Genomic DNA, 22440 nt, shown 5'->3' with positions numbered 1-22440 from the left:
GAAGGATAAGCTGATGGCTGGTATGATTTATATCATGTTTCTGCTACAGCCAAGGCCACCATCAGCACAAGTTTCTAGCTGAAGGCTGTGCTCAATGTCCCCTCTAAATATGCATGTGCTTCTGTCCCATTTTGGGCTGACATTAGCACCCACACAGACTCTTGGTGGTGTGTTACAGCTCACTAGCAAAAAAAATTAAAAAGTTAAAATACAAGAGTGATACAAAAAGAGCTGGTCTTCAAACTACTCCCCCAGCAAACACGATCAAGATTTGTGAAGTAACAGCAATAAACAGTTTACTTAGATGAATAGAGCCCAAGTGTCCAAAAAAGGAAGCTGTATGCTGTAACAGAAGTAGCAGGAAGGAAATAATACACCCTATGAAAACAGCGCAGGAGGCAGGGAAATAATAAACTCTTTTTTTATCAAAACACCTAAGTTACATTTTTAATTGGTATTTTTTAAGAATATTGCTACCATTTACCTTGACCAAAAAAAAAAAATGGCTGTTTTTCAGCTTTGTGTGTTTACTAAACTTGCTCCCCAGCTTTGTACATTTATAGATCCTGAACTCAGACTGAATCATTTAGTGCCTTTGTTCAAGACTGACTTATGAGCAGAAGATGCCATCAACAGGTCATGAACACGAGATAAAGACTTCACACCTGGTAGAGCTGTTTTATCAAGATTATAAAGAGGAAATAAACAGGTGTTAAGTAGCAGCCATTTCTTAGTATACAGAATAGCTAAGTACCATAAAGCAGAGAAGCAAGAAACTAGATGCTGTCCATAAATAACCCTTTCCACATACTTCATGTGGTGGAAGATACACAGTAAACATTTGCATGTTCAATATCCTACTGCTATAAACTTAGGTTCCTACTTTCTCCATCTTCTAACATTGTGATGGCAGCATTTTCACTCCTACCATGCCTGATCATACACGATTCACTGTGTAATAACAGAAACTGGCCTCACAGGGGAAGTACAGCATTTAGCAAGAGAATTTAGAGAAGTAAACAATTAGGCCAATCTACCACTGTTAAATGTAAATCCATTTTTTGGGGTCTCATTTTCTTTATACAATTAAAATGGCGCTAAGGACTGTTTATACATCTGCAATAAATTTAACCAGAGATGAAAGTGTGTTTGAAATGAAAAATAAGATTTAAGAGCAAGCATAAGGTACATTTTGTAGAGAGCATTTTTGAGAAAGAAAAAAAAAAATACCCTTCACAGTTAGATGAACTCAGCTACAGGCACTACAACAGAAAGTATTGCCATTTTTTAAGCTTCATTATTCATAATATTCTTTATTCTTGCCATTACAAACAGTTTTAATTTTAATCACACAATTCACTTCTACAATCTGTAAGTCAATTTTAGTGCAGTATTTCCTATCTAATAAAATACATGCAAATATAGAAAATGCCTTTCATTACAATTAATACGTAGAACCTCATATGCAGACAAAAAGGAACATTCAGCCTCACAGCTCCTGAAGCCAGGATAGAATAGCTTCAATTTTTTATATCTTAAAAATCTATAAAATAGGATCATGCACTCAAGAGCAGCTCTGGCTTATCCAAGTTCTGTAAAACATGAAATGTTACAAAAACAGATAGGAGTTGGGCCCTAAATCCAAAGATTTCTAACTTCACCTAAATAAAATGTAACAAAAATCTGAGCTTCAAGTGCACGTGTGTCTTCAGGAGGGGCAGCCTTTCATTTCATGTTGAACAGTTGCAAGTCAGCACGCTGGACTATTTCCTCAGAGTGCAGAAACTTCCAGCTGCCCTTAGACAGTTACTGGCAAAGTTGTTATTTACTGCACTTGCAAACAGCATCCCGTGACCACCAAGTGTTTTAATGAACTATCATACAGTGGAAAGCAGCACCAAGGACTTCACAGGTACTATCAAAGTCTTAAAAAACCCTAACCCTTCCTGCTGATTTTTTACCAGGGAAGAGATTAAAAATTTCCAAATAAAAATAGAAAAATATAAACCTGCAATAGATGTAAATAGAAGTCATATTTTTAGATGGTTATCATTCTTTAAAAAAACTGCTTTTCTGAGAACAGTGCTTAGTAAAAAGCTGAAGGGAATAATTTCATTTATTCCCTTTATTTACTTTTAATATGAACACAAATCAAAAACTTTTACATATGAAATATGCTTTATTTTTGCTTTTCTGACGGACCGTAACTAGAGTGGAACATGTGTAATCAAACAGAAGATTAGGAGGATTTAAGCGAGTAATGCCAGATGTTTTCAGGCTATGACTGAAAGTACAAAAGCAGACCTATAAAGAGTCCATAACAGAATACAAGTTTGCATTAAAAATAGTCACACCTGCAGTTTCCTACAGAGAGAACTCTTAAATTTTAATCATACATATTCAGCATTTTCAAATAAAACTAGGATTTCACCTGTGACTTTGGTACTGTGTTTTACATTTTCTGGTCTTTACAGAATGGCAATAGAAATAATTTTACCAAAATATTGTCATTAATCACAGTCAAGCAAAGCCTGTGAATTGTGAATCCCTCCAAAAGCCTACTCCTTTTGCAATGTCTGAAAGCACACGTAATTATCATCCATTAAGAGTCAAATATTTCCACACAATTACCTAGAAAAACCGTACTGTCCTGTTGGTATCTTTTTCATTTTTCTAACTCCTTGCTTTTGTTTGCTGGGTCTTGTCCTTATTTAGACCACAGGGACAACAATCAGAGGCAACTGTCTGAATTGGGATACCTGACTCTGTATTTTAGGAAACTATTTAAAATATGGTTCATTTTCTTTAGGGATGAAACAATCATGACTTTTCTCACCTTAGTGCAAGCCAAAGGTTCTCAGTAAGGACTCAGCAGGACCTCAGTAAGTACAAAGCACTGGATATGTCTCTCTGCACCTAAAACATTGAAGATCTGGGCTCAGCTAAGAAAAACAGCACTAACTCAGGTGTCCATGGCATCTCTAGTTTAGTTAATTTCCTTTGGAAATAGAGCCTGGAGCACAGTCAGAAGAAGCCATCCAAGCAGGTGAAAGTCCTTCCCGAACACCAGCCTGGCAGTCCCTTCCAATTATTGTTCCAGAAGGTTTGGGAATCCCACCGTAACTACATTAAAGACATGCTCAAAACTATAAATACAACAACATACTCTACATTTAAATACTCATCCTACTTTAAATGCAATTAAATTGAGCTATCATTTGCATTAAATATAACTGGCTTACCTATGAGTATACTTCTAAAAATTCAGGACTGTTACTAAACATACACAGTTTGGACCACTAAGCATGTAAAGTACCCTGAAAGACACTAAAAAATTCATGACAGGCATACCCTCACAACTAAACAATGCTGCTACTGTTCAGCACTATTCAGAATTATTGGTCACATCAGGGAAGTAAGAAAAACAATTATTTTTAAGTGGAACTGCTATTAGGTTTTACTGATGAAAATCTCCCCCAACTCCTTTCATCAAGGAAAATGATTCACTAGGTTGAGACTCACTAACCCTCTTTGTACAGTTTGTGTACAAAGTTCTAATTTGCCTTAAATATGACAAATGAGACTAAAGTTTCTAAATGCAGAGGAACCCAATCCATCTGTAAACACTAGAGAGGAATATAACCATTCTATTTTCACCACATCTCCCTTCCCTGCACTCCCAACAATTCTTGTATTGCAAGTTGGTGAAGAAAGTCAATTCAATACCATACTGCTCTCCTAAAGTGAAAAGGAGTTTCACATCAGGACTTTCTTGAGAGCCAGAAATTGTTCTCCCCACTGATACTTAAATTATTTGGAAAAGTGGAGAGCATTATAAAACACATGTCTCTGAGTCTACTTTATACCTTATCTCTAAGTTAAGTATACTGCAGTTTCTATTGACAAAGCCATTTTTCTTTGAAGTACTCGGAAGTCATGCCTTGGATGTTGTACTTAAGAAATTCATAGATTTGTCTGACTGCAAGCAGCACTAATTGATAATTAAAATCCTGTTGGGAATTCACTATTTTTACAAGACCTAAATATACTACACTCAACTGTATTTTGCAGAGTGTTTTCTCAATATGTTATGGCTATGCTCCTATAAAAGTCAGAGGAAGAAACACGAACAAGATAACTGCAGGAAAAAAATTAGGGGTGATGGAAAAATCTTTGCCAGCTGTAACCTCAAGTAAATAGAGTATACTTCATGCTTTGGAGCAAAAGCTCTCTTCAAACATTAGCAGCAGTTACCACAAGAGGCTTTTTGTTGTTTAAAACAATAAATGAGGTGCTGTTCTGCTTTCTTCAGAAGGTTTCTGAAGGACATCTAATCAACTTATATACCACAAATCATTCCAGGCTCTTCTGCAGGTTTTGCTCAGTGACAAATGGTTGTGCCATTCCAACAAAATAAATATCTGCATTTGCGGAAGGTGCAATAGGCTAAAAGGTCAAAGCCAGCACACAAATATACCCTACAGGCTGCTAATTGCAGATGTAATAAACAAAAAGCCCCACCTAACTAGAGTCTCTAATATATATACAATACAAACCACTCTGCTATATGACAATTTTGCTCAACCACATAAGTTATATTTTTTAAACAAGTGATCAGTATAAGCTGAGGTAATAGAACAAAAAACACCACTTTTAAGACCACAGATATATATAAGAGAATAACTATACTTCAGGCAGTCTCAAATATCTGGTTTGCTCCTGTAATGTGACAGAGCTCTCTCCAGTTACTTAAAAATTTGTAACACGGCATGAAACCTAACCCTAATGGCTTCTGAAGAGAGAAAACTTCTGGAAAAGTTAAAATTAATGAGAGAGTAAATAAAGCTATATGAAGTACAGTTAAACTATTTCCAGTACAATGCCCAAACAGCCAACTGAGCCAGAGCCATCTGGCATAAACACAGACACAAGCACAATCTAAAGCTTGAGATGATATTTCTGGGGTGTTCTCAAAAGAATAATGATTCATCTGCTTTTCTATTTTGCAAAGAATGAATGGGCAACCTCTGAAAGTATGCTTAGGTTCAACAGTTTGCAAAGCCATTGCATATTGTAATCCTGAAATTCAGATATGAAGAAAGGAAAACATTATTCAGGCAGAAAATTACTGTCACCAAAAAAAGAGAAAAATTGTAAGCTCTGAGACAATGAAAAATATTTTTAATAAGTTAAAAGAAAAATATAGTCCAAAACTCAGTCTATAAAAAATAGCCATCTTCAGCTGCTCCCTACTTCATCAGCAGTATGGTTGTTAGAGAAACTAGGCTCAAAGCTCCACAGATTTATTGGCTTCCCTGTTGATTGCTTCAAACATTACCTCTTCCTCAACTGTAGGCAGTTATTTTACCATTCTCATCTGAAACACCGAGCTCACCATAATTAACTGCCCTGGGAGTCTGCTGGTTTGAGGATTAATGCTGTGTTCTCCTGTATGGGTCTTAGGAAGCAGGATGCCTGAGTGGCAGGGAATACTTTTCAGTGGAATTATCTCTCCTGAAAATTCAGCCACTGTTAGGTTCTTCCTCCAAAGGGCTGAATTTATTATGCACACTCTTGAGGTAGTTTCACATATTGCAAGAGGTTCATTGTAATCTACACGTTCATTTATATTTCATACTACACACTGGTTTTTGTGCATTTGCAAGTTCAGAACAAAATCAAAACTAAGTTTTAAAACATAGCTAGCACTGGGTTATATACACTATAGCATACTATGCAAAAAATCAAACCCATCAGCCTTTAGAGCACTTGGTACCCATTCCTCCAGATCTCTGTCTGTCTTATTACCATCTAATAGCTCACAAATTATCTGCCTGAAACATTAAGGGCTTTTCAAAGAGAGATCAATAACGTCATTTAAGTGTAGTGTGATTTGACTAGCTTACCCATTCAGGATGCTAGTCATAAAATCCCTTTTGTTTATGTTCCTTGAGAACAGTAGCAAGGGAAATATTAAGGCACTTGGAAATCTGTGGCAGCTAAGTAACAGACAACTGCAAGGACCTAGACATGAGTCCTATAAGAAAGAAATAAAAGAAAATAGAAAGATCAACAGCAAGCCTGGCTTCTCTTCTGGACACTGATAAGGCAGAAACATTAAAAACATTTAGAAATTTATTATTTATGAAGAGGCTGTCATTAGGAATTTAGCAAAGACTCACAAATTTGTCTAAATTCTCCAAGTACATTGCTGAATCAGTAAATATAGATAAAAGACAGTGGAAAATATCTCCATTTCAACATTTGATACTATAATAATATCCAACAGCTTGATTTGCAGCCTTACAATCAGAAAACACAGCTTAAAGAGGACAGTTACAGGACAACAGAAGGCCAAAGCAGTTGTATTTTGGAAGGAACAGAAAGAGAGACTGAAAATGGTCTCCTAGAGCATCCTAGTGAATTGACTACAATTTCACAGCGCAGTTTCCACAGCTTAAAACAATTATTAAAACCACTAGTGCCCTGTGATTCATAGGAGTTCTGAGCCCCAGTAGTGTAAACACAGTAAACCCAGCAATGTGTGCAGTTTCGTGCCTGTGTAAAGTACGGCGCATGAGGAAGAACAGTACCAAGTAAAACCCTCCTCATCTCCCAAAGGATGGCCCAACATATGGCAATAGCAAAGGAAGTAGGTGCATTTGAAGTAGGTGCATGCTGTGCTATCCCTAAAGAGTACCAAAATCTGTGCTGATTCTATATAGACAACCAAGGTTTAGCCTAGTTCATGTCTTTTTAGACATCAAAAAACCCCAGGAGGGGTGGTTGGGACCAAAGCTTTAATAACTAACCAGTTCCACTAGGTTACTCAAAGGCATGGAAGAGACATCAGGGTCATATATTCCTTATTGACATCTACCAACAAATAAGACCGTAAATAATTACCCTTGCTCAAAATGAAAAAAATAAAAAACCAAACCACCTACAAGTTTATGGAATAATAATAGACCTCAAATGTCTTCACATTAAGATTCTTTAACATGGGGTATTAATAACCAGGGGTCACAAGAAAAACTGAAAAACTGAGGACTGATAAAATAATACACAAGATTTAACTTTTCTTTAGGTAGCTGATGGGAAAATTCCCACCCAACAGAAGCAGTATATTTTTACTAGACAGGAACACTGTATCAAAATGGAAAGTGAAATAAGTTAGTGCTAGAAATCTACCTATTTCAATTCCAATAACACATTATTAAACTACTAAATTCTCAATTACTTAGTATGGATATCTGATCCCAAGGTAGTGTTTTACATTCTACAGTCATTGAGAAGAGCAAAAAAAAAAAAGGAAAAAGACTGAAATTGTGATAACTGGTTTTATTGATAAATTAAAATATTAATATAACTGGCAAATTATACCTTTTCCCAGAAAGTTATTAAAAAATAGATGGTTGGTATTTCGAATTGAATTTTTCCCCCAGAGGGTGAGAAGAACACTTAGGCAAACCACTGCATGTTTAAAACAAAGTTTATAAACAATGTTTGTAAAAAGGTTTGGATACCTAAATGCTTAGCTATTTCAGACCTTGATTCTACATGTGTCTAATGGGGAAGACTATCCAGGAAGATGAGGGATGAGTATATACAGATTTCATAATTTCCCCTTCATTTTGATGATCCTGAGCATTCTAAACCTCAGTCTAGTCTCAAACGAACATTTAAATAAAATTTAGACCTGCTGCCAATCACTGCTAGTAGGGATATTTAATGAGCCTGAGATATTACAGAGAACTGTGCTCATAAATTCTCTATACAAAAGAATGAGTCAGAGTAAAAGGTTGAAAAAAATCATTTGCCTGTGACTGAATGTAGAAAGCAAGTGCTGGCTTTCAGACCCAGGTTTTAACAACAGTTTGATAGTCGTCAAGATGCTGAAGACAGCTCTAACAAATATCTCCATCACACTGGACTAGATTTGAAATACAGGTCTGTGCAGAAATAAGGCAGGTCACATTCTGCTATGCATATTATTACTTGGTATTCTTTTCTCCCCATTAGATCTTCACAAGTCCTCCTGTCCCAAATTCACTGATGAATTATAGATATTGTTCTGACAAAACTATTAAGAAGATGAAATAGCAGCCAGGCTACTTCAACACCTTTTATCTGAAACTTGAAACAAGGAAAAATATATTTGGAAAAGCCTCCCTGATGTGCTCAAGTTAGGTTCTGAAATAGAATATCTCTAATTTGTAGAATCTCAATAAATCCTTATTTTGACATACTAACAACTGGCAGAGAAGTGAATGCCAAGGAAATAACAGCAACTAAATTACTATTAATAATAGGAACATTCCTTACATTGCTGCTTTTGCAATTTCTGATTCAAATTTACAGTTGTGAGGTTTTTTTCCATCATAACCAGAAAGGAAAGTCCTCAAAACTATGATTCAGATCCACGAGGGCAGAGAACACACTCCAGGCCCAAGAGTTTATCACTTCTCTATCAGGCAAAACTCAAACTAATCCCACTAGTAACCATAGAGATTTATTCCTCATTTACACAAATAAGCAGGAACTGGTGGACTGCATGCTGAAAAAAGGAGCTTTGTTTGAAGGCAATTGCCAATTCTACTTTTTTCTTTTTTTTTTTCTTTAAAGTAACTCAAAATTATTATTTACTTTATCATGGCTATAAGACAAGTACATGCACTATGATACGTATATGCATGCATGAAGAATAATTTGCACACTTGCAGAATTTCTTATATCATGTATTTATAGTTCTGCCACAACTACAGCAGCGGTGATTATTCACCTAACGCAGTTTTTTTTTTCCACCTTGTACCTCTAAGTTTCCACCACATCAAAAATTCTGCAGGGTGGGAACTTTTGTGAAACCTGCTAGTTTCACACAATATACCTTCTCAATTGCACCTTTTTCATACAACAGATATAGCTAAAATAACTTAGGTGCAATTGATGCAAAACTTCATTACCTGTGGATGTCCCTCAAGCCTCCGGAACTCCTGGCAGTCTAGTCATTATGAGTCACCATTCAGTGCATTAGCTCTAAATGAGCCAGATGTGTTGAAATATTTAAGTCCTTAGTTAAACCCTGAGGATTTAGAGATATTCTTCCACCTGTAATACATTTGTGTATCTTGCTGGAAATACTGAGTTAAGTGCACGTGTTGAAGGCACAAAACTTTCTACAAAATGCCTTAGAATACAGTGCTCTTTGAGCACATAAATAAATGCAGTATGTTTGGTACTCATGCAGTTCTGTCCCATTTTCTGACTACAATAGGATGAGTAGGAATTAGTTGAACAAAAGCCATCACTTTATTCAGTTTCAAAGATGATTAACGTAACAAGACAAAATAAAACCAGGTATAAGTAAAGGCAGAGCAAAACCAAGGAAAGCAAAAGGATATTTACCATGTAACACTGTGGCTTCTCTAGGAACTGGATTATCAGCGTCACTATAAACCAAGATGTTGCTAAGGACAATGTACTAATAAACTGGGCTTCTTGCTTTATCATGGTTCCATTTTAGTATGAAAGTACCTTCAGCAGATGTGATGCTGTAAGTGAGCTGTTTCAATTTCAAATGCTTTAATGCTGTGATTAATTGGGAACTATATATCACTGTTACATTATGGAGTTGAAAAACACTCTTCATACCACTTAGGAGTTTCGTTAAGGATCTCTTAACCAATTGATATGAACTTCTTTGACTGCAACATAAAAATTGACCTGCGTCTATTCTTCCAATTATTACTCCCACATTTAGCACATACTAGCCCCCCTCTGATATTGGCGACTGTACATCTACCAGTCTTGAGCAACTAGAAGAAAGGAAAGAGGTGCAGGGAAATAAGCACTTCCAAATTAATCATCTCTGCAACGCACTGAATTTCAAGTAAAAAAAAAAAACCTTAAAAAATTACTGAAGCACAGAATAGAAAAAGAGAGAATTATCTTTCTTCTCAGTAGCCAGAAAACATTTCCGATTACCTCTTTGTTTACCACAGAAAAAATATCTCTAAGTGCAATTTCCATAGGTCCTGAACTCTGTCCTGCTTCTATTTCTGTGAACCCAAACAGATTGCTTACTTACTTCAGAGCTGCCAAAGCACACTTTGCAAAATCCTACTGAAAAATCTCTTTTTTTTAAACCAAAAAATGAAGTTATCACAAAAATGATCAATCATTAAACTGTAAATAATCCTTCAGGAGAACTATATTACATCATCCCTCTCAAACCACTGAAGAGTTCTGACTTCCAAAACCAATCCTTGGACCGGTATCAAAATTGTCTTGTTGACTGAACTATGCATACATAAAAGCAAAATTAGGACAAAAAAGGATTTTGTGAAAACCGGCATCAGAGAAAACATTTTTTCACATCCATTTAACACAAACTTGTCACAAGAGCGTAATAGCAAAACAAAAATGTAATTTACCTATAACTACATCATGGCCATCAACCAGGCCTGCAGAGAACAGCTCCTGGGAAACGCCATCTGCTGTGTCTGTGCAAAAGGTGAAATGAATAAGTATGAGAGCCACAAAAACAACAAAAAGTATCAGTCATCCAATGCAATTTAACAAAAATATATTCTAGTTCCAAAACACCCATGGAGGCAGGCTTGAATTCAAAATTATCTTTAATTAGGAGGAAAAAAGATAATTATCTTATCAGCCTCTGCACAGCAAATTGCATGAGCTGATGATTTGATTCATTGCAAACTCCCTACAGACCTCCCCTGGCCACTAGCATTTTTCCTTTATTATCTAACTACATACTCTACACATTTTACAAGTTCAGTATCTTCACAACCAAGAAAATAAACAATGCTTTAGAGTGGTTTTCATTGTTTTCTGCATCCCCTCCATTGTTCTGCATATCTAGACAGAGATATGCTGAGTAGCCTTTCTTGTTTGCTACCAGTGAGGCACAGTTGAACAGTCATTTTGAGCTTTAGGTTTAAAATAGCTTTTAAGTATTATGACTCAGGACATTCAAAGCTTTGGATGATTTTCTATTAAATCCTGTACCTGAGTGGGTTAATTCCTAAGCCCCTGTCACTAGTACTTGTTCCTGGATAAGGACTTTAGGAAGCTTAAAGGGAAGGATGTAGAAACAGTAGGAACAAGCTAAAATCCAACTAAATCTCAACTGTAATGTGTCCCCAACACCAAACATCTGTATGGAGCCCATGCTTTGAGGCAGTTACACAAAGTTGCATCATTTCCTCAAGAAACACACACAGGTGAAAAACAACATAGCTGAGCTAGCTGCAGTTTCTGGAGATGAGAACCACAGCAACCTTCTGGCTGCCTCAGTGACTGACTAGGAACAGTCCTGGTATACCCTTTTACTGTTCAACCAAGTAAGAATTCTCAAATGGCTTATGTAACTGCTTCCCAAGGAACTCCTTTCACAAACCAAGACACTCTCTGCCCAGTTAAGTAACTGGTCTCTTTCATTATTACTCATTGCCAAAATCAATGAGAAAGGCAGGTAGAGAACACAGAATATATCCATGCACAGAACTACTGCACATGATAGATACTGGGATTTACCAGAAAAGAGACCTCTTCCAATCTGGATTAATTTTTAGGTGAAAACTCTTTGAAGGCTATTCTAAATATAGTGAATACTGACTTCTGAGGAATATGAAACGTGTTCATAGTTCAAAGGTTTGTAATTTAACAAGGATGATACCTTCTTACTCAACATATCAGCCTCCTATGCATTTTATCCCATTAATACTTTTTCTTCGAACCAAGGTAACTGTAGAAGTTCTTAAAACTCTTAGCACTAAAAAGCCTATACAGTTCTACAAGCGCACAGCAGAATTTAAAGTTTCAATACCAGAATTTCTTTCTGGTGGTAATAACAAAGCTAGAGATACAGCTGAACTTTCTGTTGAAGACAGCATCTGAAAAATGCTGTGAACTTTATGCTCATTAAAAGACTTTCTTTTATTACAAAAGGGAAAGAAACTTAAACATTACCACCATCACCACATACACTTTTATGGCTACTATATTCCATTTCCTATGATGTCTTCCAAGTGTGAAAATGGAAATTCAAAAGCTGTAAATATTGCTATGCACAATCTTATATACCACATAGATCATTTCAATAAGACATGAAATTGGTAAAAGTATACTGCAAATCAAGTCTTCTAATATATATATTATGCAACCTTGCCAGTAGAATTTACATACATCTGCAATTCTTACTCAAGTGAGGTTCCATATAAAGCTCTGCATAGTAGCAAACATTCCAGAGAAGCAGTCTGTATTAACCACAAGCAGCAATCAATTTCCAAAATACCTTTTTAAGCAGTAAGAGAATAATTCAATTGCAGGAGCCTTACCTCTGCCTGGAGTAAACTCAAACCGTATGTCATTAAGTTCTTTCCTGGAGTTCCTGAAAAACAGTCAGTTATTACATTAAAATGTAATGAAGAACAGAACTACCCAGCTCCTATACCCAAAGAATACCCTCTGGTATTGACAACCATGTTTTTGTAGTGTGTATTTCCTTGAAAACACTGCTCTCCCAAAGCACGCAGACTGGAGAGACTCCATTGTATTTTTATGGCAGTATTTTGGGAAAAGTAATAAAAAAATATACTTAAGCTGAAAATTCCTTTGGCAGCTTAAAGGATAAAACAAAGTCCTCTGATTAATATTTTCCTTTTCATCCTCAAAAGACACTCTGCCATATTGACTCTAATAGCTCAATATAGTCATATGTATCTTTTCCTGCAAGAACAACAGAATACTCACTTGGACTTAATGCTCCCTACCTTAGATCACATGTATACTAAGATGTTAATTTAAGAGACAAAGTATCCAGCAAATGTTAAATGCTGAAAAGTGGTGTTGATGCAGAGTGTTTATAAAACTATTTTAAAATGAGTAAATTCTTTCACTGACCACCACTGCCTCAGCGGTGAGTTTCTACCTACACGTAAAACAAGCAGCACAGTATTAAAGCCAAAGGTTTTCTGCTTTCCTGTTTGCCACTAAGAGTGTTTTAACCAGTTCAGTGTGTGAAACAGTCTGAAGCTACTTATTACCAATGTTAAAGAATTCCTTTACAGCCTCATACCGTGTCCCAAACCTCCATTCCTTGCATGTTTCCAGCTTCAGTCTTAGTTAATAATTTCTACCATCAACAAAACGTCAGCCTCTTTGCAAAACAGACGTCCATCTAATTTTCGGAAATGGCAAGCCAACTGAGCATAGGGATGAACTTAATTGCTGTAGCACTCTCTTTTTCCAATGAATAGCTCAATCCACTTGAAAAGCTAATAGCAACAGGATGTGTTTTGAGGTTCATTATTCTTCTCCTCAGCAAGGAATCTGTATGCAACCTCATATTTCAGCATACCAGGCCATGAAGTCTTGCTGTGGGAAAACTAAATCCAATAGGCAGGCATATTCAGCTGTGACTTAACAGCTATTATCACTTGCTAAATAATTCTAAGAATACTACAGAGTCAAAGCCAGCAATACAGAGAAACACAAACCCCAAAATGATTGGCAGTACAGGCAACAGCAAGATAGCAAACCCTGAAAAATAAGTATGCCACATGCAGTGCCTAAAATGAAAAGTACTCATTTACCAAATCTACTGAATGCTTCAAAGCTGAGGGAGTTTCATGTTCCCTAAATAAAGAACTACAGGAATTTAAGATCACTAACAGAAAGCTGCAGATAATGTAGCTAGCTAGGTACAGATTTACAAGGCTCATTTACTTCTTTTATAGAAGTATGCCATTATATGGAATATTGCACTATTTTTATTCAACAGAGAACTAGTACGAATCTCAGCTTTCCCCCCTCTCTCTCTCCTAGAAAAACCTGGATGGCTTTCTGTTAAAAAAAAAAAAAATTAGAAAAAAAAAAAATCAACATATGACCCATCTCCAAGTTCCCTTTTGACAATCCACATCCCTTTGCTGACACTTATTATACCTAACAAGCCTGTTAAAGCTGCTGCTTTCCAATAAAAGGGAAATTGCACAGAAATTTAGCATTATTCTTGAACAAGATATGTTTTGACTGAATGTGTGGATGTAACTCAAATACTCATTTCCTGCACATGCTTTAGAAGAAACAAATCAAACATATAAAAACTTTCTCTCGCACCTTTGCAGAAGTAAACCAGAAGATAGGAACTAAATGATCTTTAAGGTCCTTTCCAACCCAAACCATTCTATGATTCTATGACCTAGAAACATAATACATTAAGGGCTCAGATTGGATCTTTCCACAGACCTCCCGTAAGTAGAACATCCACCACATAAAAAAGCACTAAGAAATTATGACCTCTTATGAAAATTACCACTTTTTAACAGACTGATACAGCTCTGTGAAAGATCAGCTGCTCCTGTCACAGAATCTTTCCTTAAGCAGGATCCACATGGGATCTATTTTACTTTGTCTCCAAATGGCAGAATATCCCAAAGAGAAATTTAACTTGTCAAATCAGTTTATTTAAGTGAAGATGGAAATTCAAGGAAGGTTGATATGTATTCAGCAATCCAACTTTGCTATTGGGAACTGTTATACTCTGAAGTATTTTGAACTCTACGACACTGCTGCTTTCTCTTTAATGGTATACTACTGTTCAGGAAAGCAAAACAAAGGAAGTTTGGCAAGATTAATTTGCTAGAAGCCTGTAAGTGCTTTTGGTTATTGTTCCATTACCTTCCAGACATTTATTGATTTCCATAAATTATGTATTCCATTATATAATCCACCAAATAGAAGATGCACTTGAGTTCTCCGCTAAAAGCTGCTCATGCTCTTCTCCAGCCTTCAGACACTTTTCTGGTTCTAGTTAATGTCACTGTAACTGCAAATGAGTTTGCTAGTTCCCTTGGTGAAAACTGTTTGGATTTGTTGATTTATTTGTAGGCAGAGTTTCCAAGCAGCGTTTCATCTGTTCCTTTTTTTACTTACATCCATTACACTCTTATCATGCAGCAGCACACACGGGCTTTATTTCTGCTAAACAGAAACAGGATTTGAAGAAAGGCACTTACTATCTTTGTGATTAATAATTTTATCTTCTTCATCATTTCTTAATGGTTCCTAGTTTCTCAAATGCATTTGTGAAAAATTTATTTCTATTTTAAACTGCCAACTCAGACCTTTTTGCCATCTCTTATAACACCTCTTATTTGCTTCTAGCTCTGTGCCATTACAGACTAATATACTTTGATTATCATGGATAAAACTAGTCCATCTCTTTTTTAAAGTAGTAAATTTTTGGTACTTATATGCATTTTAGTACACTGCAAGTTGCTTTTCACTATGGACTCATCTCCAACGGAAAGAATTCCACATGCTTTGAATAACGGTGACACCAAAGCATGCCATGCTAAGACATTTTGTCAGGCATCTTTCTGGCAAAGTAATTTCAGAACTTAAAACTGTACACTTTATGAAAGCATGTTCTGCAAGTCATTATTACTTTGTTTCCATCAGGACCACTTGATGTGCTCACTAAGATTACCAAATCTGATTTTCTAGGGAATAATGCTTCCTTAAAGAACTAGAAATAACACATAGGCCAACTTCATCACTTAACCTCCCACATACAAACAAGATACTCTGTTTTGAAGGAAATTATTTGCCAAACAATGCTAATATTTACCAAAATCAGGATTAGAGACTAAACAAATTATGCAGTTGTTCAGATTGACACAGTTCTACTGAAAAAATCCTAAAACACGAAAGATTTCAGGCATTCACATTTAATGACAAATTCTTCCAAATAATAACCCAATGACAGCATAATTCCTGCTATAGTCAATTAGTTACGTTCCACATGATTGACAAAAGATCTACATTGTTGAATTAAAACAGAAATCATGTTTGTGTAATGATGCAACTGTAAATTAGAGACATTAAATGTCATTATTTCTTTTGTCTTTAAATGCAGAATGTCTATCATTTAACAGCAATTCAAGAAAACGAGATTCTTGGAATGACACTCTAGGTCTAAATCATGCCTTGATTATGTATCAAGCAGCAGACTGTCATTCTTCTTTATTACTTTTTTTTCCCCTACAAATTTATCCACCACTTCTTATGAAGAGTTATCTGAAACATCAGCTTCTATTTCATACAAGCTTCAGCACCTTCCATAAAACCCTTAGAAAGAGTCTGTATTCCTGGATGAGATGCATCCTACCATAGCTAAGTAACTATATATTCTTCCTTCCCAAAATAAGAAAAATATTCCCAGATAAAGTAAGCCAAATGAAGGGTGTTTGCATGTGTGTAAGAACACCCAGTTTTTGTCTCTGCATTGCTTGCTTAATTTTCAGACTTCATGTACTCAATCATCACGTGTGTTTTACAAAGACTGAAGTTTAAGTCAGTGTGCTTTAACAAAGAACGCACACTAAAAAAAAAATAATCACACATCGCACTTGTACAAAATTTCATTCTCACAGATGCTCCTTCCATCCATAATTTGAACAACATTGAAACTACCACAAAAGCAAACTAAATTAGAATGGAAAAAACAGGACAGTATAGCCTAAGAAGCAAGGGCAAGCAGTCTGGCATTTGCACTACCTCACTGCAGTTGCTGCTGTAATTAAAATCACAGAAGAATTTAAATGACTTACTAATTTAGACTGCAGAGAAAGCAAAAGTTCACATCAAAATGAAGTGGACTAATCAGAGTGATAGGTGGGTTGTACGTCCTAGAGCTGTACTCATGCAATTTTTATTCTACATCTCTGGGGCAAGATCATTGTGCATATGACGCAAGAAATATAATTGAGGAAAAAAACTACAGAAGACTAGGGTTTGCAGGTTTTTTTAAAAGAAATGTACTTTTTTTTTTTTTCTTGCTGGAGGGACAAACAGTATTTGACCACACCAAATGTCACTCAAATTCAAAAGGTCATCATTCTATCAATAACTTCTCACCTATTTTTCACTTTCGCATGCTTAAGGCATAAAACCCAAGATAAACATGGTTCCCTTTGTAATCTTGTTTTTATAGTGCTCGTTTATTTCACAGGTGTTGTATTTTTCAGTCAATGCCCTGTATTTTTTATTAACAGCAGAATTTACTTTCTGAGTAGCCACAGATTAAGTGATGCTGTACCCCATTTTAAATATTAAATACCTGTTCTGAAGGTATGTAGTACCTGTTTCTTATCTCAGTTTTGATTAATTAAAACTTTGTTTCAACTGTATTTACAGAACACAGTTAATACAGACAAAACAGTGAAATACAAACTGGCACTGTACTTCCAATATTGCAAAGAGGGTGCGGGAGTAAAATCTTTGAAAGTGAAGGTATACATTGGTCCCAAAGTCGGGGTTTGGCCTGGTATCTCAGTTTTCTGTACCTTTACTTTCCTTGCCCTGCAATATTCTTACGCTTCAGCCATGGTAATTTAACCATTCAGCTAGGACAGAGCAAGTAAGAATCCTCTCCTACCCCAATAAAAATCACAGCTCATTTCTTCTCTGCCCTCGCCCCTCTTTTCTTCTTGATATCTGAAGTCACAGTACAATGCACAGAGATGAATCAAAGCAATAAGAAGAGGAAGTCTGTTTTTTAAAGTAATTTTGTGAATCAGAACTTTAAAGCTCCTGTGGGATCATATAAACGCCATGAGAACAGAGCATTTACTGTAAAGAAGCATTAGGTTCCTGAGGATTCACCACGTTTATGTAAATCCCTTTCTTTCATGCTCAGTTGTCATTTGCTAATCAATAATCAGGCTCCTCATTACATATTACCATACTATCAAGAGCAGATTATGTCTGTTCAGTACTATGGAGATCGTTCTCCTCAACTTATTTTTAATGACTTCAGGTCAATTCTAGATAAAATGAAAAGGCATTGCTGTTAACTTTTGGTAAGAGCAAAATAGATGTTTGAAGTCTGATTGCTTCCAGATTGCCACCAAGAAGAATGGGACTAAAATCTCTCTGTATTAATAAAATGTAGTTCCAAAACACACAGTTATAAGTCCATTAAAACCCTACCGTTTACTTCAGTGGTTCTGAAAAATCTCCATAGGTTTACAACTTATCCCTCCCTCTGTATACATTAGTGGAAGAAGGAAATATGTTTAGCGTATGATGTTTCAAGATCAAGTTATAGGACTCAACAGTTAAATATACAAAACTGCTCCTACGATTTAATCATCACATGTCCTTGAGTAAAGAGCAGATCCCTGAAATGATGCAACACTTAATAATCAGTACACATCAAGAGATAGCAACAACACTAAAGGCAAAGCACAGTCAAATGATGCTTTCAGGACTGAAAAACAGCCAATGTCACAATGAAACACTGCAAGTTGGCTGCTAAGCTGTTGGAATGAGACAGAAGTTACCTGTTAAAAGATTTACTGTCCGTATGCCACTTACCATACAGACAAGGCAAGTGTAGTTACAAAAAGCAGCCACTAAGTGAATTGTTATGGTCACAATCAGATCAGCCAAGAACACTGCCCAAGGCTCCAGGGTAGCTGACAGCTCCTCCCTCAGGAAAGGACTTTACAACTATTCTATCCATAGCTAACAGGTCCCGGTTGCCTAAGACTCAAAAGAAACCAGAGTGCTTTCAGTCTAGTAAAAACAGATGGGATGTGATAGTAAAACTTAGAAAACACACAAGTTGTGTGATAGAAGAAACTCAAGAAAATTAGCTGATACATGCAAGTGCCACTGGGCAATTCTGGAAAATCATGTTTAACATTTTAGAAGTGATATATGAACATGAAGTCATTTCTCTCCATCCCCTCGTTTACAGCCTCAAGTCTACATATTGTGACACAGAAGTGTTAGAACTAGAGACATTTTAGATATATCTAATCTAAATATGCTTCTTCTCTCTTTCTGCAGATGCTGATGCCAGAAGCTAAATCAGAAGAACATTAAAAGCCCTTCAATTTTTTTCTCCTTTTTACATTCTCAGCTAAATCAAAGAGCAAACTGAAACAAACAGTATTTTTTTCCTCAGTTATCAGTGACTCCTTTCACTGCACAGGCAGCAAAAAGCAGTATTCACTTGCATAATCTTTTTTGAGGCTCAGACTTTCCACCTTCTTTCATATATCAGCAGGTGGAAAGAACTTAGTCAAAGAGCTATCAGGTTTTTTTGCTGCAGAAAAGGCATTATTGATCATAAGTGTTTTTCCCCTGATATTATTCCTGAAGTAGCACAAAAGTTTTTTTAAGATTTTACTTTTGAAAAACATCAATTTTTAACTAGTACTTGAAATACAATGAAGGACAGTACACAGTTATACTGAGAATTTATTAATGTGGTAAAATCTCAATGCTTGGTTGAAACCAGATGTGATCTAAAACAGACCTGTTCCTGGAAAGAACTGAAGTTAAGTACTGGTAACACCAGCAATGTTAAAAAATAATCACCCTGAAGTAAGAGCATTTCAATAACAGAGAGGACAACATGCACATAATTTGATCACTTCGTTAAATATTACAGTGCACTGTGGTTTTAGTCACCTTTCTGGATTTGCTTATAATTTAACAACTATATCTTTGAAAGATCTCTGTATTTCTTGATACCAAATATTACTGATTGATGCACATTTTAAGGAAGTCAAACCTCTATTACCTGCGTGACTGAAATGATGGACCTTCTGCCTGACTGATAAGAAATACCAGAGCAACACACAGACTAAGCATGTGAAGGCTGACTTTGTTTGCTTCTGCACACCTGGTGCACAAGAAAAGAGATTATAACCTGTTATTCCAGTGACAAATTCAAGTACAGCATTCAAAAATAGCCACGCTGCTTGAAGCGAAATTTCAGTTCTTTAAATCAAAGTGTGAAAGGCTGACCGTTTCCAGGAGGCCAAGGGTACTTCAGAATAGCGCTCTAGAAAAGTGATTTCATTTATGAAATCAAGACAAAAGACCTGCAACAAGTTCTACAGGTATATATATTTTTTAACAGAATATTGTAAGCCCCAAGTGCGCAAAACAGGTTTTGAGGGGAAGGTACAGAGAAACCTTTGGCTTTACCCAAATCAAAGGAAGTTTTAAACATGTTAAATCAAAAACTCCCTGGATACGTGCATCCTGTCAATGCCACTGGCTTGAAGCTTTACACTCCTGGATTACCTATCGGTATATTACTGTTAAAACCAAAGGAGACTTGTAGGTAAACAAAAAAGACATCTGAGCCACCATAAAAATTATGACTATATGCATATCACCCACCTAAAATTCACGGATCCTGACTTGCTTATCAAAAAGAGTGGGAAGCATAGAAAAAAGTCTAAGCTTTGGTTTAAAATTTTCAAAGGTTTCACCTGGTTTTCCTGCCATAGGCCAAACTTTCTCTTTACAGTAAATCAGCTTCACCAGCAAAGTCTGTGCCTATGTTGAAGTTCTTGTCCCTCCTGTGTCCCAATGCACCTCCCGTGGCCATTCACTGGCCTTATTAAAGCAGCAATGACAAGAGCTTTATGGAGAAAACATGATCAGTAAAGTGAGTTCAGTCAAAATTTTGCCTTCCCCTCAAAAATATGAGAAGTCACAAACCAACCAACCAAAACCTGAGTGCTTTACAGTGACCCAATACAGTCCAAGGAACACCCCTACCAGTGGAAAGGCAGAGAACCACAACACTAAGCGGGAACAAACAGACAAAATTATTTCAAATGGTTTCAACCCTGCCCAGTGTATTACATTGCCACATTCACAGGCAACTCCAGAGCAGATAGATGAAGAATGAACAGTGTGGTCTGTCAATGAAAAAGCAATATTTTTAAAAGTATTAGAAAAATATCCACTTAGAATTAAATTTTGAATTATCAAAATGCAAACACTATTACAGTTGACTAGTAACATACATGGCATTAATAATACAAATAAAATTACTTTTGATACTGAGATCAAGTCAATATTTAAATTATTTCCTTTAACATAAAGAAGGTTGGGGGTTGAAGGTGGAGGTTTCTTTGTTAGTTTTTGTTCCCCCAATTTTTTTTTCTTTTGTAATTAGTACAATAAAAAGAATGGAACAAAAAAGCTTTAGTGATTTTAAAATTTCAGTATCAGTAACATCCCCAAACGCAATTGCCTGCATAATTTACAGCCACAGCTGTGCAGGTTAAAAACCTAATTCCTTTCCATCTAAATATTTAGACATGCAAATCTTCTTGATAACCCAAATTTAATAAGCAGAAAAAATATATTGATTCTTTGGTGCAATAATTATAATTTTTACATATAAAAGTTATTTTTATAAACAATATACCATTTCTTAGTTAAATAAGTGATGGTATAACAATTGCATACAGGATTATTTAGGTCATAATTAAACTAAATTTTTCAATTTTTAATTTATTTTCAATAAACATATAGCAAGGCATAAAAATATATTTAAGTAGTGAATAAGAAATGCATAATTTATCATTTTTAAAGAGCAAACTTTGAAGGAAATAGAGGTGCAAACAGAAAGCAGGATTAGAATCAATATTTTAATCAAGCGTTCCTGCTTACTGATTTCAGTCATGATTTAATCATGATTAAACAGGTTATTTAAATGAAGTCTCCATGCTGTGAAAATAAAATTCAGTTCAGTAACCACATGCCCACACCTCCCTGATTCACAGGACAAAGAGAGGTGATGGCAAAATAAAACACAGGACAGTGCTCAATACTGTAATCAATGGTGCATTTATTTCAAGAATTCTACAAATGGTTTTGCTTATGATGTTTGTTACTGGATCAATTCCCAGACTACAGACACATTCTGTTACTTTCCAGTTGTAGATCTACCACACAGCTGGGAGTTTGTTTGTGAATTTTATCATTAAATACACTTGAGAACAGAAGACACTCTAATAGAAAAAACGTTGAGAAATACTTGTCCTTGGTGAAGGACACACATCAGCCCCCCTTCTTACAAAAAAACATGAAATTATAGAAGTTTTTTTAAGATACCAAAATGAAACTAGAAGAAGAAAAGAAAAAAAGGAAAAAAAAAAAGAAAATAATGAGAATTGAGAACACTGGCTTATGGTACACTAACAAAATTATCAAACTCATTCTGCCTCTAGCCAGAACAGATTTTACGGTTTGCTTGTTTATAGCTTTTGGGTATTTGCTCCTACAAATCTAAGCCTCAAACTCAAATATTAACAACACAGGAGTAGCTCTACTACGTACCTCCAGCTAAGCACATTTTCCCTGTAACTTTACATGTAACTAATTTTGTAAGAAAGAGATAAAAAGACTAGGCCTACATAAAAGCAGGAAAATTAGCACTTGAGATTCCTCTCAGACTTACGAGTGATACGTCATCATCTATGTTCTGGCATGGAGAGGAAATCACATTTGACTGAAGTCCTAACAACTCTAACATTCCTAACTGTTGTAGTGCAACACAGGCAACTGCCTGCTTCTAGCTACACTTTGGACTTG

At 35.9% G+C, this 22440-nt stretch overlaps 1 protein-coding gene across 2 annotated transcripts in view; it reads right to left on the bottom strand.

The window, feature by feature from the left end:
• The window catches only part of STK39 (serine/threonine kinase 39), a 79447-nt gene that overhangs the window by 5901 nt on the left and 51106 nt on the right, over positions 1-22440 (bottom strand). For both annotated transcript variants that reach the window (XM_027637223.1, XM_027637224.1), the window contains exons 14-15: positions 12360-12412; positions 10434-10502 (exon numbers count right to left, since the gene is read on the bottom strand). In XM_027637223.1, the coding sequence (XP_027493024.1) occupies positions 10434-10502; positions 12360-12412 (122 nt within the window). The remainder of the gene's footprint in view (positions 1-10433; positions 10503-12359; positions 12413-22440) is intronic.

This window comes from Corapipo altera, unplaced genomic scaffold (genome assembly GCF_003945725.1).
Source record: "Corapipo altera isolate COAL_440 unplaced genomic scaffold, ASM394572v1 45, whole genome shotgun sequence".
Lineage (NCBI taxonomy): Eukaryota > Metazoa > Chordata > Aves > Passeriformes > Pipridae > Corapipo > Corapipo altera.
This window is presented reverse-complemented; position numbering and strand designations above follow the sequence as displayed.